A 16,699-nucleotide genomic window follows, 5' to 3' on the forward strand; every position below is an offset into this window, starting at 1 on the left:
ATTTCCTTTGTTTAGCTCTGATTAATACAGTCATTTCTTGCTCAGAGCCCGGATAATTAGATATAGACTTAAGTAGAATTTCCTGCCTCTGAAAAACAAACCAAATAGGGTGGGGGTAGTTAAGGAAGGAGTGTTCTTACAATCAGCCAAAATTACTCAGTCCAAATTCCAACACCCACACTCTTAGACAAGCCTTTACTTTTCCCCACAGACTAGTTATTTGATGAATTGGTTTCTGATTTAATCACAGGACCTAAGAGTTCGGTTCCCCACAAACCCCTGGGTCGTGCACTGCTCCGGAGGGAAAGCGCAGTGCAGTATTCTTGACATAAATGCGGTCAATCTGATCTTTTCAATATGCTTACCTTGGCACATTTTTGTCTTACTTTCCCCAAAGAAACTTGATTAGTTATTAATATTTCACCTTCACTACCCTTAAGACACTGTGGTATGTTCATAGATGTTGCTTCCCAAAGACTTTTGCTTTTTATTTATTTATTTATTTTACTCGTTTATTCATGACCCAGTTTTATGTGTACAGCTTACGGATGGAAAAATCCTGAATCCAGAAAAATCCTGTTATGATTAAGGTTGCTGATTATATTCATTTAGAATTTCGTTGTAAGCATTATCAAGTCGAAAAAAGGGTGGACTTTTTTGTTGTTTCATAACAAGTTCAAGGAAACTTGAAACAAGACTTCTTCGATATTAAACTTTCATCTTGTTATGCTCTCCATCTCTTTTTATATTCCATACTTCATCGTTTATTTCACTATGGGTACCATCTGCACTGGCATTCTTTGTCAATGAATATAAAATTTAATGCCAGCAATTTGGGAGTCCACCGAATAAGAAAACAATGTCTTTTTTTCCCCCATAAGAGCAATGCCAGCACACAGAGCAAAGTCATTATTCACCAATGAATCTCAAGGTTATGGAGATACGGCATGCAGTCAAAACATTAGGATTCCTTCCTGGACCCATTTCCTGGCCGACATGGATCGCTGCCACTGAAAGTGCAGAGTTGTCACATTTTAGGGCTCTTTTGAGAGTTTTTCACCAGAGATGAAAGCCTAATGAGCTTCAGCACCTCACAGATTAGCTCAAGCCACTTTATCCTACTTTGCACCACAGAATCTCACTTGCTTAGCGGAGAGAACTGTTGTTTTTTTTTATTAATGTGTAATGTAATTGCTGCTGGCAAATAAGAAGTTCTGCAAAAGTGTGAATGTTATTATTTTCCTTATCAACATAGAGGGTTTTTTCCTACCGGCAACGACTGAGAAAAGAGGCACAACCTCAGTTCATTACACGGCTTTGCTAATGTGGTGTTTTTGCCGTAATGTCATTAGCGAACGAACTAGAGATAATTCTGTGAGGCAATACAAGGTATGCAGAAGGTTCTCATGATCTGGGTGAGGGGAGCCATTTTTCAGGAGCACAATGCAGACAGGCTTGTTCAGGCTAAATAAATTATCACGGGAGCTATTTTTACACTGAAATATAAATGCAGTAGTCCTCTGAGCAGCAGCAGAGAGTCTATAGTCAGAACAACATTAGGGAATACAATCCACCCTTTGTCTGTGTGCTCACTCTTTCCACTTTCCTTGTTATCCATTCCTGAATGCATTCTTACTCTTAATGCCCTTTTTCTTTCCAGAGTATACTGCAAGAGCATAATAACAGATTTTATTTGTAAATTAGATTTTGTAAGGTGTCATTGGAAATTGTGTATGGAATGAAGCACAACTGGGTTTTGAAAGAAAATAAGAGGATAAGGTTTTTTTTTTTTTATGGGCATGATGCCAAAAATGTATTATTTTAAAATAACAGTAATTTGTTGATAATTGCACATTTTTATTTTATTTTTTTATTTAAGAACTACACATTATACACACACATTTTGTCTATAAAATGAAAGACCAAACACCAATCAACATTCATGACTAAAATTCAGTAAATATGAACTAATATTCACTAGTAAAATTCAATAAACATACGCAAACATGACAGTAATTCAGCTTTCCAGTTGTTTGGATTTTAATCATATTCTACATATTTCCAATTAAAATAAAAAACGAGTATTGCTTCTTTAATCTGTTTTATGGAATGTCCCTGCACTATAGAAACGTTAATGTATCAAAGTGAATAACATGGTGCATTAACTACCAGCTGGCTGCTGTCTGGGCTGCTGTTATAGAAAATTAGTCAACAACTTTTGACCAATTGGAATGCAGCATTAATCAGCACAGTGATGCATGCAGGACATTTACTCAATATATACTATACTCCAGCACTCCAGAGGAAACCCAGCCAACATTTCTAAATCTCTCTGCAAAAGCTGTAGATTTATAATAATGGCACCTAATAGGGTTTAATGGAGTGTTGTTAATCACTGGCTGCAAGTTAATCTTGAAAAAGAGAGTGTTGTTTCAATGGGGAGCAGGTATTTACCAGTGTCACACAAAAGCCTGGCTCCATGCACCATTGACTACAGCCAGATCTGCACCAATAAATCACGAAAGGAAAGTTTCCTCCCTCTCAGAGATGATTCCAGCTTCTGTCATCCCAAACTGCCTAAGTGTCAGGTTTTATTCTTCTCTCTTTGTTCTGTTAGTGTTTACAATGAAGATGGCAAATTAGGTTGCACCACGCACTTGCAGTTTTATCATGAAGCCCATTTCTTTAAAACCTATTTATACAGCAGAAAATGTAACACTTTGCTCTAGCTGTATTTTCTTCCCACTTTCTCTGCACCACTCTCTCCCTGCTTTGTTTATGAACAGCATTATGAACTGAATAGACATGGCAATAGAACGCTGGGGAAGGTATACTTTTATTCTGTAATCTTGCGTTGGCTGTTAGTTATACAAAAGTGTTTTCTTTAGGGAAGAAGTAATGTGTTAAAGATTTACAGCTGTTCTGTGGCAAGGGAAGTAAATTAAACCTTGAAAGTTGATGCTACCAATTTCTACAGGTGTCCCAACTTTTGTTGATTACTTTCAAATTCTCCATCTGTATAAAAGTAGTGTTGAAACAGACTGTGTTGCTACATCCTTTTAAGCAAAACAGTGTTGTACAGTACTGCAGGAAGTTGCATATTGCTCTTCTAATGGCAAGAAAAAGGCAATTAACTCAAGACAGACTGATTACTATAATCCTTAAAAGTTCAGGTCTTTTCTTTCGAAAAATTGCAAAGAAAGTCAGCGTGTCGGTGGGTACAGTTTCCTACACAATCAAAGGGGACTTGAAAACTGGAGAAAACTCTAAAAGGAAGAGGTTTGGCAGACCCAAAGCCACAATAGTATCAGACGTTTTTGAGAGTCCACAAGTTGCGTGATAGATGGCTCACAGGACAACAGTCTCAAGCAGAGCTTAACACTGGTTAAAGTAAGCAAGTCTCAGTTTTAACTGTGAAAAAAGTCTTTGAGCTGCAGGTTTATAGGGTTAAATAAGAAAAAGGCAATGAAGCACCTCCGTTGGACTCCTGAACACTGGAAGGACTTATGGACTGATAAATAAAAACTTTGGTTCATTAATCAAGGTTTTTTTTATGCCTTCGAATAGGAGAAATGATGGCCCATCTATGTGTGACACTAACTGTCAAATATGGAGGGGGAGCTTGGTGATCTTTTTTCTTGATGCTGTGGCTGGATCTAGAGCAGAGATGGCAAGTAATGAAGTACAAATACTTCGATAATGTACTTAAGTAGATTTTTCTGGTATCAGTTCTTTACTTCTTTATCTTTTTTCACTAACTTTTTACTTTCACTCTCCATTTTTTTTTTTACACAAATATCTGTACGTTGTACTTCTTACATTTTCAAACCAGACTTTTTCCTCAGTTTTAATCTATTTGGTGACATGATAAATATTTTTCTTCGAATTGTGCGCCGTTTTCAGCACATCAACCCATTGTGCTGCTTTTTCAATTCACCACTGGTGTATCATTTCCTAGTTCTCACACACCACAGATGTAGACTAGTTTATTAAGCTCACAATGAGCCGGGCAGAAGGCAACAACAAGTCTGGGGTTATGTGGAGGAGACAGAGGGAGTCAGTGATGTAAGCATGACTGAGAACAGAGACATTCCTGATCACCTGATCATCATCATCTTTTCTCTGCTTGTGTTCTATATGGTGGTTGTTTAGCCTGAATACATTCATTAGATAACAACATTTTAAATTCTTTTGATTAATATATTATGATGTGAAAAAGTGTAGTCAGTACTTCAACTTTTACCAGAGTCTTTTAAAACTGCAGTTCTTCTTGAATGAAGGATGTGTGTAATTTTCCCACCTCTGATCCAGAGTCAGCGAACTGCACAGAGTGCCACCACAGCATTTTGCAGCACCATGTAGTAGCCTAGGGTATACACCTAGTTGGTCAGGGGTTCGTCCAACAGCAAACCTACTTCCAGGTCAGAACTACCGAAAATAACCAGATGGTAGGCTTCAAATCATGGATTGGCCTGCACAGTCTCCAAACTTGGCTTGGGTGGCATGAATAAGGCAAAAGGTTTAAAGCAAAGCATCCTACAAGTGAAATCTCATATTTCTCACTTCTGCAACAGTTTTGTATAAAACATTTTTGAACAATATTTGATTTCAGTTGTAGAAAGAAGGCCAGTGTGTTTGACTGTTACATGCATTTGCAAAAGGTGGCTATCAATAATGTATACAATTGTATTAAACAAAACAATTCTATGATTTCTTCATGCCCAGTTGTTTATATGTTGCTTGACTCAGGATAAGAAGTAAGTATACTTCAAGGCTCTTCTCTGTTCTGGCACTAAGGTGGTGGAATGAACTTCCCCTAGATGTCAGAACAGCAGACTATCTTCAATCGACGGGTGAAGACCAACATCCTCCTGAAACACTTAAATTAGCACTTTCAAAGTTTGCTTTGTTAAAAAAAAAAAAAAAAAAAGAGTTGTAGATTGATTTATCTTAAGTTGTAATCTAGCATACCCATACCAGTGTAGATTTATTCATTGATAGAGACTCAACACACTTTTGTACGTCCCCCTGGAAGAGGGCATCTGCTAAATGCAGTAAATCTAAATACAGTGCAACCTCGATACTCGCGGGGGTTACATTCTAATACCCTACGCGAGTAACAAAAAATCACAAGGTTTTGACTCTCTCCTTTTGATGGTTCCTTTTTCAAGAGGAATTGTACATGTACTGTAAACTCAACAAAAATTGTGAATTACTTGTCATTAATGTTTTATTTACTACTTTAAAGAAATTTTTGTGTAATTTATTAGTACAAACTCTGTTTTGAAAAGTTACTCCGGACTTTCGAGCCGCTTACGGCTTTTCACAAACTATTCGATTTTAAGCGAGTTACACGTACTCCGGTTCCAAATGAACAGTCGCGAACTATCGAGGTCAGAAGTGTCAAGGGTTCTGGGTTATCTTGTATCTGGGTTCCACTGTATATGTTCTCTGCCTTGATTTCAGAGTACACTAAACTTATTAAATTCAATTAAATTCAGTAGAAACTGGAAAAAAATTGTGGTGTTCTAAAATGTGCATATTTATTTGTTAACGATTTCACAAACTGACATTATTAAAGTTCAAGTGTTACACTGTTAAAGAGTCTATTTTCATAGTTGGAGGACAATATAATAGTTATAATATATAATAGAGTATTTTCAGCTAAGTGACTCTTCAAACTATTAATAAAAAGAACATGAACTTGAATATATTTGAAAGGTCAAACAAACTCATTTAGTTCATTTTCCCTATTTAGAATAATTAGAGAAAATACTTTAATTTGCTAGAAGGATTGTTGCTGCAACACTGGGTGATTTATTCAGCGGCTCTTCCTAAAGTGTGAGGGGGCAGGGGGGTCGCAGGGGTCGGACGCAAGAGATACCGCTTCCTTTATTCACATTTCTTATACACATCATTTCCCTATATGCATCCCAGCTTAAGAGGAAGTGAGCAAGCAGGGGGAAAGGGAGTGACTGGAAATGGTGTAAGCGTCAGTGATGAGAGTCACAAGGTTGCTTAAATAGACCTCTTCACAAACCCTCTGTGGGTTCTATGCTGATGAGCTGTTTTGTTTGAACAACTTCACTCTTTTGTTTATTATCAGAATCCAGGGCAAGGGAAAGAAGGCACTTAAAGGAGAACAGGATGACCTATTTAAACCTGCACACAAGCAGATCAAAAGTTCCAAGTGTAAAGATGCCCCTTATGTGTATACTGATGGGAAATGGGCAGCCGGATTTTAATGCTTCTGAGAACTGAGGTGTGACACAAAGCACAATGCTATGAATGTCTTTTTTTGTCCTCAAGTAGAACAAATAGTGCAGCCTATTATAGGAGTGTAGTTGAAGTGAGTGATCATTCATGGACAATAATTTGGACCAATAATAAAGGACCAGAAATGTGTTGAACAAATCACTGTACCTGATTTTTTTATTTTTTAACTCATTGGCATTTATTTGTTTGTGTGTTTGTTTAGTGTGTAAGCCAAATTAAACTAAATATTTTCTGCAGGCAAATTAAAAAGATGTTCAGGGAACGTTGATCTTCTGTGTATTTTTGTGTATACTTTGGTATCTTAGTAATGAATGTTAAGTACCTGTAAATAAGCAGGCATGTGCAGCTAATTTGCATTTGGTAATAACAAAACTCTATAAAAATGTAATGCTCACGCAAGCTAAAAGATAGAAGTTAAAAGCAAAGTAGCTTTTCTATAAAGAAATAGTAGCTATCTATATTAGGGCTGTCAAAATAAACGTGTTAATAACGCGTTAAGGCAAATTCATTTTAACGACACTCGAATGATTATTTATTTATTTCTGTTTGACCTGTTCAGATTTTTTTGTTAATAATAGAAACAAATAAATAAATATAAACGAGGCAAAATTCAAACCTACAACGCAACACACATTTATTCACGACTTCCTTTCTTTACTCAGATATAGGAAAAAAATAAAAAATAAAACTCCTTGTTTTACTGTTGCGCCACGTCTCAATTCAAGCACCAACATTTGCATGATGCACACATCCGGCAATTTAAACCGTCCGTGTGGAAACATAGCAAAAGTTATGTTTGGTGTCCTGATGATTTGATACAATTTAAAACACCCTAATTATTTAAAAACATTTACAAGAATATTTTGTCTTCATGCTTTATGTTGGGTATTGTTTCACTAATAATAATCATACATTTGCAGAAAGCGTCCGTATTTGCTTAGAATATTAAAAACTAGGGTTAAAAAGTATTTTTTTAAGGTAAATTTAGAACCTATAAATATGTATGATTATGTTGTGATTAATATATAGTTATACAATATATAAACTGTATGAAATATTTTTAGATAATTTTTTTTCTTCTCATCAGCTTTTTAGTTGATATTGTGATACTGCATATACTGCAAAATTGATCTTTTCTGGGTTGGTCATCATACCATCCTGTTCAACTATAATACACCAATAGTGAGGCAAGCCTCTCCACTTTCAGAGTTCTCAAACATAGCCTCAGGTCATTTGCCAAACCAGAAGTCACAGTGGATCAACGCCACCAAAAATACTTGTGAGCTTTCCAATCAGTGAGCTGCTCAGCCACTACAAAGGCAAATCTGTCAGCCATGCTGCAACTCCTAGGGCTTTGGGAAGAATTCAGCAGAGAGGAACTGGGCTTGAAAGAGTCAGAGGCTGAGCTGGAATTTACTGGTAGAAGTACGAACTAATTAGGAATGCATAGGTAGCCTCCAGCTTTTTCACTAGAGCGCTCTCCTGGATTTCGTCTCTCTCTCTCTCTTTCTCTCTTTCTGTCTGTCCATCTCTCTCTCTCTCTCTGAGGGCGGCTCATCTGTAATTCATTTGAATCCAGTCTATCATTTCCACTGGGGCTGAGAGGGAAACCAGTATGGTGCAGGAAAAAGAGAAAAAGATCTCACCCTCTATCTTCTTCTTATTTTATTGCCCTATAAATTTTGTCAAAGGAAGGTTACAGTGATAAATATCCTTTGTTTTCAGAGGAATCATATAAAAGCAGGCGTGTAATGTGTAACACATGAGCAGCGCCGACTCTGTGTCTGTGTTCCATTATGAGTAAATCACATTGTTTGAGGATGGAGTCAGTAGGGTGAAGGAGACTGGATTGTGTCCTCTGGCTAGAAGGAGTTAGTCAAAGAGAAGTGGACAATTTCTTTCATTTCTCCCACTTGACGGGGATCGAGAAGGAAATTTGTCTTCCGTCTAAGTGGGGGTGTATGCTCGAAAGAAATCAGTGGAAATAATTTTTCCAGTCATGGTTCTTAATGTCAGGAAGTTGCAGAGACTGACTATTTGAAAACTTTTACTGACAGGAAGAATGAAGGAGTATTATTTTTTTTTTTTTCTATTTCCTACCAACAGAAAACTTTCCATTACCGCTTTTAGCCCAACGCTTCCTCCCACATGCCGTAGTGTGTACATGCAAATGGTAGCTGTCATGTTGCCATTTCTTTTGGTGGGGAAACTGAAAATTCCTGACCTTGATTCAAGGATTTAGGATGAACCCTGAAAAAACTTCCGAATCAGCCTGCTCATGTGCTCGCACCACCTGCTCATGTGCTTCTGCATGAGATGGAGGGCCTGTGATGCTCTGACAGCTTGTCAGCACACTCCATGCTAATGGATTTCAAATGCTTGCTGTGTTTTTCTGTGTGTAGCCAGCAGGCAATTGCATGTTGCTGTAGAGTGTATAAGTTGCTTTTGTTTTTGCCGAGTTCTTTTATCGTTTGATTAAAAGATGTACCCAGGTAGTGTTATCTTATTGGGCAGTTCCAGACTTGTTATGAGTGTCAGATGTGTCTTGTCATGACTCGTGACTCTGTGTGTCGGTGCAGGTGAATCATTGGGGTGGCGGGTTCATTGCCACTATTTTGTGAGGTGTTGAACTATAGACCTATGGATTTATCACTGCAACTGCCATATAAAGCATGTTTTTTGTGCTCTCCTCTGCTGTTCTTCCTTTATTTTTGGCTTTAGTTTATTATATATTTGATGATTGTCTATTAGACTTTCACTTCTCTGCCTGTTTATTGCCTCTTTCCATTTCCTCAAACTGTATTTTATTTTGTACATCTTTTTTCCCTTCTTCTGCTAATCTCCCTCAGTCCCTCATGTCATTTCTCTCACACTCTTTTGCACTTGCATTTTTCCCTCCTCCTCATTCCCTTTTGTATTTAACTTTCTCACCTTTTCCCTGTGTCCCCTCCTTTTGCTCTATCTTCCGTTCATATTTTTCTCAACCTCCCTCCTTAAATCCCTCTCTTTTTCTTCTCTGCAGCCTCATTGGAGAGCTCTCCATAACCCGAGCAGTCCCAGAGACCCACCAGCCACCACGTGACCCTCCAAGCGTCCTCTCACGTGTCTGCAGCACACACCAGCCTTCCAGCCCAAACTGAGTCACCTCAAGCCCTGGATCAAGCCCTTGTGTCCAAGGACCCTTTTTTCTGTCCCTTTTGCCCTTTACCCTTATGCCCTCTCCAACCCTATTAACCCCACCCCCTTCCTATTCCAGCTCTTAAATACATTTCTTCCCTTTTTTTCCTGTGGAACATCTTTGAATTGGACCACAAATATTCTTCCTGCTAAAAGGACAATTGGCTGTGAGAGACTAATTGGCCATTTAGCCCACTCACTATTTGTCATCTTACCAAGTGTAGCACTTTAACTTTACCTGTAGAGAGTCTGCTAGCTACGCTCTTCAGACTAGCATAATGTTCAGACACACATTTTAGATCTTCTCTTCGCTGCAGTAGGACTAATGGTAACTTTTTTCCTAGTTCTGCGTCTTTTCTTTTTTCTTACTTTAAATTTCCCTGTGTGACTTTGACCTCTCTATGCTATAGATGGACTGTTTCGAGATATTTTGCACATCTGTATAGTATCTGTGCCTCATGTTTATTCCTCGAAGTCTGATGTCTCTTCCTGTTATGTGAACTGTATGTTATGGGCTTGTCATCTGTGTTCCAAGTTTCCCCAATGTTTCCCCTCTGCTGCAAACACTCATCCATCCCTTAATCTGAACTACACTGTGACTCTGACCAGCTGTCTTAATGTGGCAGATGCCACCTCATCTACTCCTCTACACTCTAACCCCTTCAAATGAATGCAGCCTCCATGTGTATCAGGATTAAAATAACTAAATATGGTTAAGGAGAAAGGGCAGTCATTGCAAGTCAGGAAAAAACTACTCCCATTTATTAATGGACAGCACATCGAACCTGTTCAGTGTCTGATCTAAGAACAGTGAGAGAACGTATTGCTGAATCACAGTGTGTTGGGAAAATGGTCTGTGTGTTGTTTTCTCACAAGGGGAAAGAGGAAAATCAACCTTGAAAATAATGGATGATGTCCTTTCCTGAAGATTGGCTTGTCTTTTAGGGCTTGTCATGCCTCTGGAGAAAAAAAAATTAAAAAGGAAGAAGAAATCTAAAGTGTGAAACAGTATTGTTAAAGAATGACAAAAAAGGAACAAGAGGAGAACCCTGTCAGAGGTAAAAGGATGTGTGAAGCCTGTCAAATAGAACTCTGTCATGAAATTGTTATTAACTGTCTGCAGACATTTTCAGAGGCATCACTGTGGTGTGATATGGCCGTACACTGTTACTTTCTTCATTATGAAGCACACAGGACTGCTTGACTGAACAGACTTTGCTTAATCAGTGGGATATATCTTATAATATAAACCATATCATCAGAAAAGGCCACGTGTTACACTAGAAGAAAAAACTGTTTGTAACTGTAGCATGATCCACATGTCTAGCCTTCCAGATATATTAACAAGAAATTGTGTGTTGGAGTCAGCGTATAATCGATCAGTTCTAGGTGGGTGAAGTCTACATAAAGCCAGTTTATCACATGAAATTGGGAAGCTGTAACAGATTCAAGTATTGATTAGACTGCATGTAATAGCCAACCACTAGAAGAGTGGTGGTGGTGTTGTTTTTGAGAATTAACAGGAAAAGGTGCTGTTTCTCACCGCCATTTCATGGCTGGATGAAGCCGCTCTCTGGTACACAGGAGAACACTTTTGGAAATGGCTTTCATGGTTGTTGCAATGTTGTGTAGTAATAGAATAGTGAGTGAGGCATATAATTAATCTTTCATCTGCTCAACTATCTTAGACTGTGTCTGAGACAGCATGAGAACCGGCTCTGTGAAAGCTGCATGGTTCATGGAGTTGAAGCTCAGTATTTAAGGGAAATACACGGGTAATATTTATTTACATAACATTTGCCTCTACTGTGAGATGAGCACTGAAAACTGACACTATATCTATAAACTAATCTTAATTTTACCCTAATTGCAGGTGTCTTTTCAGTTTTAATGTGTTATGTAAAATTGTTAGGTTTCACGAACTGAGTTTTTGATACCTAAAAGCATTTTTTTTTTGTCTTTTTTGGTTAAAAAAAATATTTGACTGGTCCTTGATAGCTGAAAGAGTGCTTGGGGTAGGAGAACCATTTGAGAAAATGATTTGAAGACCTTTGGAATTTTTGACAGCTAATGTTCCATGATATTACAAAATGTCAAAATGCGAAAGATGGTGGACAAAGTTCTTCTGTTCTGAACTTTTAAAACGATCGAGGAATAGAAACTAAAAACTGAAACGTTTGATCTTTCCTATCAAAAGAAGGCTGTTGAAGATGTACATGTTGGTTTAGTTTAGTGTTTTAAGAAAGAAAAAAGGCTAGAAAGTGAATTGGTGCAACATAGGTCTAAATACTTGTCTGTGTACCTCGGGATTTATTTGTTTTTTAGCTAAAAGCCCATTCACTATAATGATATAAATATAACTGCTCAGAGTAAAAAAACTGATATTATTCAGGTCCATATAGTCAATGTCATGGTGTTTATTAGTGTAGAACAGAAATCTTATTTTGGAACTACTAATCACAAAACCTCTTAGCATAGATTTGCTAATCTTAAATAATGTGCTTTCTGTCTAAAATAATCCAGACAATTATCTTTAATCTTCTAGTGACGTGCTGAGAACAGGTGCCTGTAATAAATATGATGGTCGTGAGGAAATGGAGTATTTTTGGACACATCTGTAGTCATGCTCTGCACATCTGGTAAATTTTTCACATCCAGACGTCATTTAGGGCTTAATTTTAACACTGATGACTGTGCTAAGCATCAGCTCATTGATCTGCTGCATTAAGGTGCCATCTAGGTAATCGTCTCTATCACAGCTACTGCTTACAGCGGGAGTAAGTAATTCAGATGAAAGAACTGTACACAACTGTGTGTCTGATTTGAACATTCAGACATAACATATACATTTGTACAATACATGCATGTTAACATTTGCACATAAATATTTTGTACTTTCTGTACTGATCTAATGAGTTGTACATTGTTGGTATGCCAGTGTTGCTCAAACCTGCCATTTCCCCCTACACCAGGGTTGATCAACTGAAATATCCAATTCCATAAAGTTTCATGTTTACAAGAGCCAGATAAGCAACTTTCGACTAAATATCAAGAACAGTTCGCTTTTCATTCAGGAACAATAAATATTTGGCAACAAATAATGATTAGATTTTATTTATTTATCTTTGTTTTGCCAATGACATTTTATTTAAAGACATGTAGCCAATACACAAATCAAAATCAAGATGATAAATGAAATGGAAAAATCTATAGAAGTCAGTGCCTTTTTTTTTTAACTTTCTATAGTCTTGCAGCTGGTCACTGGTCCAGTCATCTGCCTGCAGCATGTGACTGGATTATTTGCAACAGATGATCTACTATATTAACAAAGCTGGTTCATGTTTTTAAAAAACAGAGTTGCTGTACAATGGATTTGATTTTTATTTTTTTTTCCTGCATTGATCAGTTACTTCATTCAGTCTACTGAAATACTTTGCCAGACTGCCAGTTGATGGCCCCTGCTCCTGATGGTTGAAATGTTTGATTTCCTAGCTCACAACGCAGTGGAACTAACACTTACATTTTCACTACCTTTGTGCTTTTCCGTCCATTTTTGCATGATTATATTGGCACATGTCATGTCAGAGAGATCACAGATATAACAGTAATCAGTTACCAAGACCGGTGTGGTGTACCTTACGTGAGCCATGGAGATTTTGCTCTAATATAATAAGGAAAGAGGAATTAGCACTTACTGTTTAGCAGGAAATCTGTAGTTTCCGTCACACCGAGCAAAAATGCAAACCATCTGGAGCCCTGGGTGCTGGTTTGAGAAACACTGGATTATGCAAATGCATACTTTCTCTTTATCTCTCTCCTAACAGTTATAATAATTCACACATGTATCTGCACATTTGCAAACATGGCCAAAAACAACTGTTTGATTTCTGCCATTCTGTAGCATGCTACAGTATTCTTTTCCGCTCTTGTGTATGAAACAGGCATGCAGAACAAACCGTTAGTGTCCAGACTTTTCCTCCATTTCTATATAGTGTGCCTAATGATGGATACAAATATTACATATGTAATATTAAAACGTAGCAGTAATATATAACAAGTGTTGGTCTACCTGTGTTTTTAATTGTGTGCTTGTGTTTGCGAGTGAAATGCAACGATGGGACTGGAAAATGCAGCATATTAAACATCATGCTCTCGTCTCTTCTCGTGACCTCTTCTTCTTTCTAGCCACAGTTGATGGGACAGTTCGGGTTTGTTTAGAACCCCAACAGAACTGATTTCTGGGACTGAAAAAAGCCTAGAAGACAATAAAATCCATTTTGAAAGGTGCTTAAACAGCTGAAAAAAATGGGGGAAAATTACATTTACAGCATTTGGCAGATGCATTTATCTCGTTTGTACAGCTGAGCAGATGATTGTTAAGGGTCTTGCTCAAACCCACCAGTTGCAGCTTAGCAGAGCTGGAATTTGAACTTGTGATCTGATCATTGCAAAAAATTTTATATATGTTCATATTATAATATTATTACATATTATATTATTATGCTAATAACAAAACTGTATTAATATCTTAGACCTTTTTTTTTTTTAAACTTCATTTTATGTGTAATTTTTTTTTCCCATCCTTTTGAACAGATAATGATTCACAAGCTGAACTAGTGTCAAAACTGCCATTGTAGAAAATAAATCAACACCTTCCAACCAATCAGGTGTGAGAACTCGCTGCAGTATAAATAGCAATATGGCAAATACGGCATGTTTCTTTTTTCTTAAATCTCTTAAATGATTTGATTATTATAGATCCAGAAACACTTTCTTTATGTCCCATGTTTGGTCAGTCTGCATTAGATGGCTTGGTTGCACAGTCTTAATATAATATAATAACACAAGGGAAGAGTAGATGTTCTTTAACTCAGTTATATTTGTACTAAGGGAGATGGGATAGGCTTTAAACAACATACATTTTCCCCTGTGTGTTGGGATTATCTACACAGTAAACTGAAATTGACATGGACACACACACACACAGGCACAAGGCTTAACTCATTTTGCTGATGGAGTGCATTGAGGCTACTTGGCGAGAGGCTGAGAGACGAGCAGAACGAAATAGACAATCATCCATTACTCTGACTCGAGAAGAGACACTAATTTCCTCATATCTCATTTTCAACTTCTGTCTGTGTTTTTGTATTACTTCTTTTATCTCGTAGTGTCAGTCTTTGCCACGTAAGCAATGCTGCTTTATTCCGTTTGTATGAACTATAAGCTTAGTTAATGTATTCTTTGCTTTCCTTTTCTATCATCATCTTTGTTTTCTCCTCTCTCTCTGGCTCTCCAGCTTAGCTTCACTTGTGTTCCTCTGCATTTTTCTCACTGTGGATGGTGTGAACTCAGGAGGCATCTAGACACCATCAAATGAATTAAATATCACAGGCAGCACTCTACGAGCTCGCCAAATTCAGAGAAGACAGGCATGGTGTGGGTGTGGGTGTGTGCGCACCCAAATTCTTGTGTGCCTTTAGGTACGCTGTATCATCTAATTCCCCCGGGGGAGGTCAGGCATCTGAGGCCTGTTGTGTGAATTTCATACCTTTACACACAACATTTTTGTGTAAGTGTTGCTGCAAGCAATCTTTTACACATGATCTTTGGTATAAGTCTTAATCTCTATTTCCCCCTAATGCCCCCCCCCTTCTCTCTCGCTCTCTCTCTCGCTCTCTTTCTCTCTCCCTTTCTCCTTTCTTTCTTCTTTAAACCAAATGTTTTGATTTACTCAGTTTCCAGAATGCTTTCTGCATCTCACTGTATTGCGCTTAAAAAAGGAGTAATCTGATATCCACACGTGGTCTGTATCAGCAGAATATTTGGACCACATCCCATAATAACTGCTGTTTCATGTTCAATATCCTAAGCCATGTGTACACACCCACACTAGGAGCAACTTTACAGTGAAAAGAGTCTGTTTAAAAGCTGAATTTGTGGCATTCACCTTAAAAGCTGTAGTCAGCTTACACCTCAAATCTGACCAAACACACACACGCACACACTCTCTTAGATACATACACCTGCTTATTTGCAGCAACACACTCTACTTGAATATAATGTGAATTATTTTGTGTGCGTGTGTGTGTGTGTGTGTGTGTGTGTGTGTGTGACTTGTGTACTTATGGCTTACCTGCCAGTCACCTATGCCCAGTTAACCAGCCCAGTAGGGAACCCATGCACTTTCAGCAGCCTCCAGGCCCCACTAGGTTTGATGAAGTGCTGTGAGCATGCTTATTAAAGTCTGCATGGCCACTAAAATCTTTCTCTCTCCTCCCCCAGCTCTCTCTCTCTCTCTCTCTCTCTCTCTCTCTCTCTCTCTCTCTCTCTCTCTCTCTCTCTCAACTACTTTAACTTTTTTACCCAATAAAGTGGATCAGCTACTTGAAGCTCTTGCTGGCACTGTGTGTCATTAACGGCAACACACACATACACACACACACACACACACACACACACACACACATTAGACGGCTCTCACCATTGCATCTGCTAACTGTTAACAGTTGTGTGCATGTCACTGGTGGAGACTGAGGTTTGCAGTGAAGCTGGAAATGCACGTGGGAACTCAAGTCACCATTTTAAACAAAGTGCTTCAAGTTTCTTTTATATAAAATCATTCTTTTTGTAGCTTTTATTTAATATTTTAAATTTCTTCTTTGTATCAGTCGTATAAGGACAAAAATATATCTTGCTGGTTAAGACTTTTCATGCATTGTACTTCTTGAACGGTTAAAATATATTCCAGAAAACTATAGATATCCAATTAACCATCAATCCACCTGCCAGCTGTCAAAGTGGACACATTCTTTCTATAATTTATCAATAAAAATGAATATAGTTTGTGTAGTTAGTCTTTCTGGTGCATAGTGTGCTCTATAGAAGCTCAGAGTTCATTCGCTGTCTTTGCTGATGGCATATAAAGTCATGATTCTAATTCAATTGTCAGACTTTTGGCTCCGGTAGGCTCCTCTGGGAAATGGACTAACACCGACTGGACAGAATTCAACAGCACTCAATTGTAAAAAAATGTTTGTTACATGTCTTATCTTCTTAGCTAATATGGTGCTGAATGTGGAAAAGATGAATAAATACCTCATACATAAAGTTACACAATAAAAGGAGAACCTTACTGTAGGTCTGACAAATGTTCCTAACATGGAACAATGTTCGGTTGATTGCGTAGTACTCTGAGGAAATGCGGGAAATCTTCCAGTAAATGATGTTCACTTGCGCAACTTTTGCT

The 16,699-nt window shown here is 37.8% G+C and overlaps 1 protein-coding gene across 8 annotated transcripts in view; it reads left to right on the top strand.

The window, feature by feature from the left end:
- The window catches only part of samd12 (sterile alpha motif domain containing 12), a 100,695-nt gene extending 87,085 nt beyond the window's left edge, over positions 1-13,610 (top strand). For 5 of the 8 annotated variants that reach the window (XR_014530652.1, XR_014530653.1, XM_083524107.1 and 2 more), the window contains one exon: positions 9,299-13,610. Coding sequence is in view for 6 of the 8 variants with exons in the window: in XM_083524107.1 (XP_083380233.1) it covers positions 9,299-9,321 (23 nt within the window). In the remaining 2 variants the exon portion in view is untranslated. Of the gene's footprint in view, positions 1-6,106; positions 6,263-9,298 lie in introns of all 8 variants that reach the window. The other 3 variants (XM_083524110.1, XM_083524109.1, XM_083524106.1) reach the window with 1 other exon arrangement.
- The last annotated feature ends 3,089 nt before the right edge of the window (positions 13,611-16,699 follow it).

Source organism: Silurus aristotelis, assembly GCF_946808225.1.
Source record: "Silurus aristotelis genome assembly, chromosome: 21".
Taxonomy (NCBI): Eukaryota; Metazoa; Chordata; class Actinopteri; order Siluriformes; family Siluridae; genus Silurus; species Silurus aristotelis.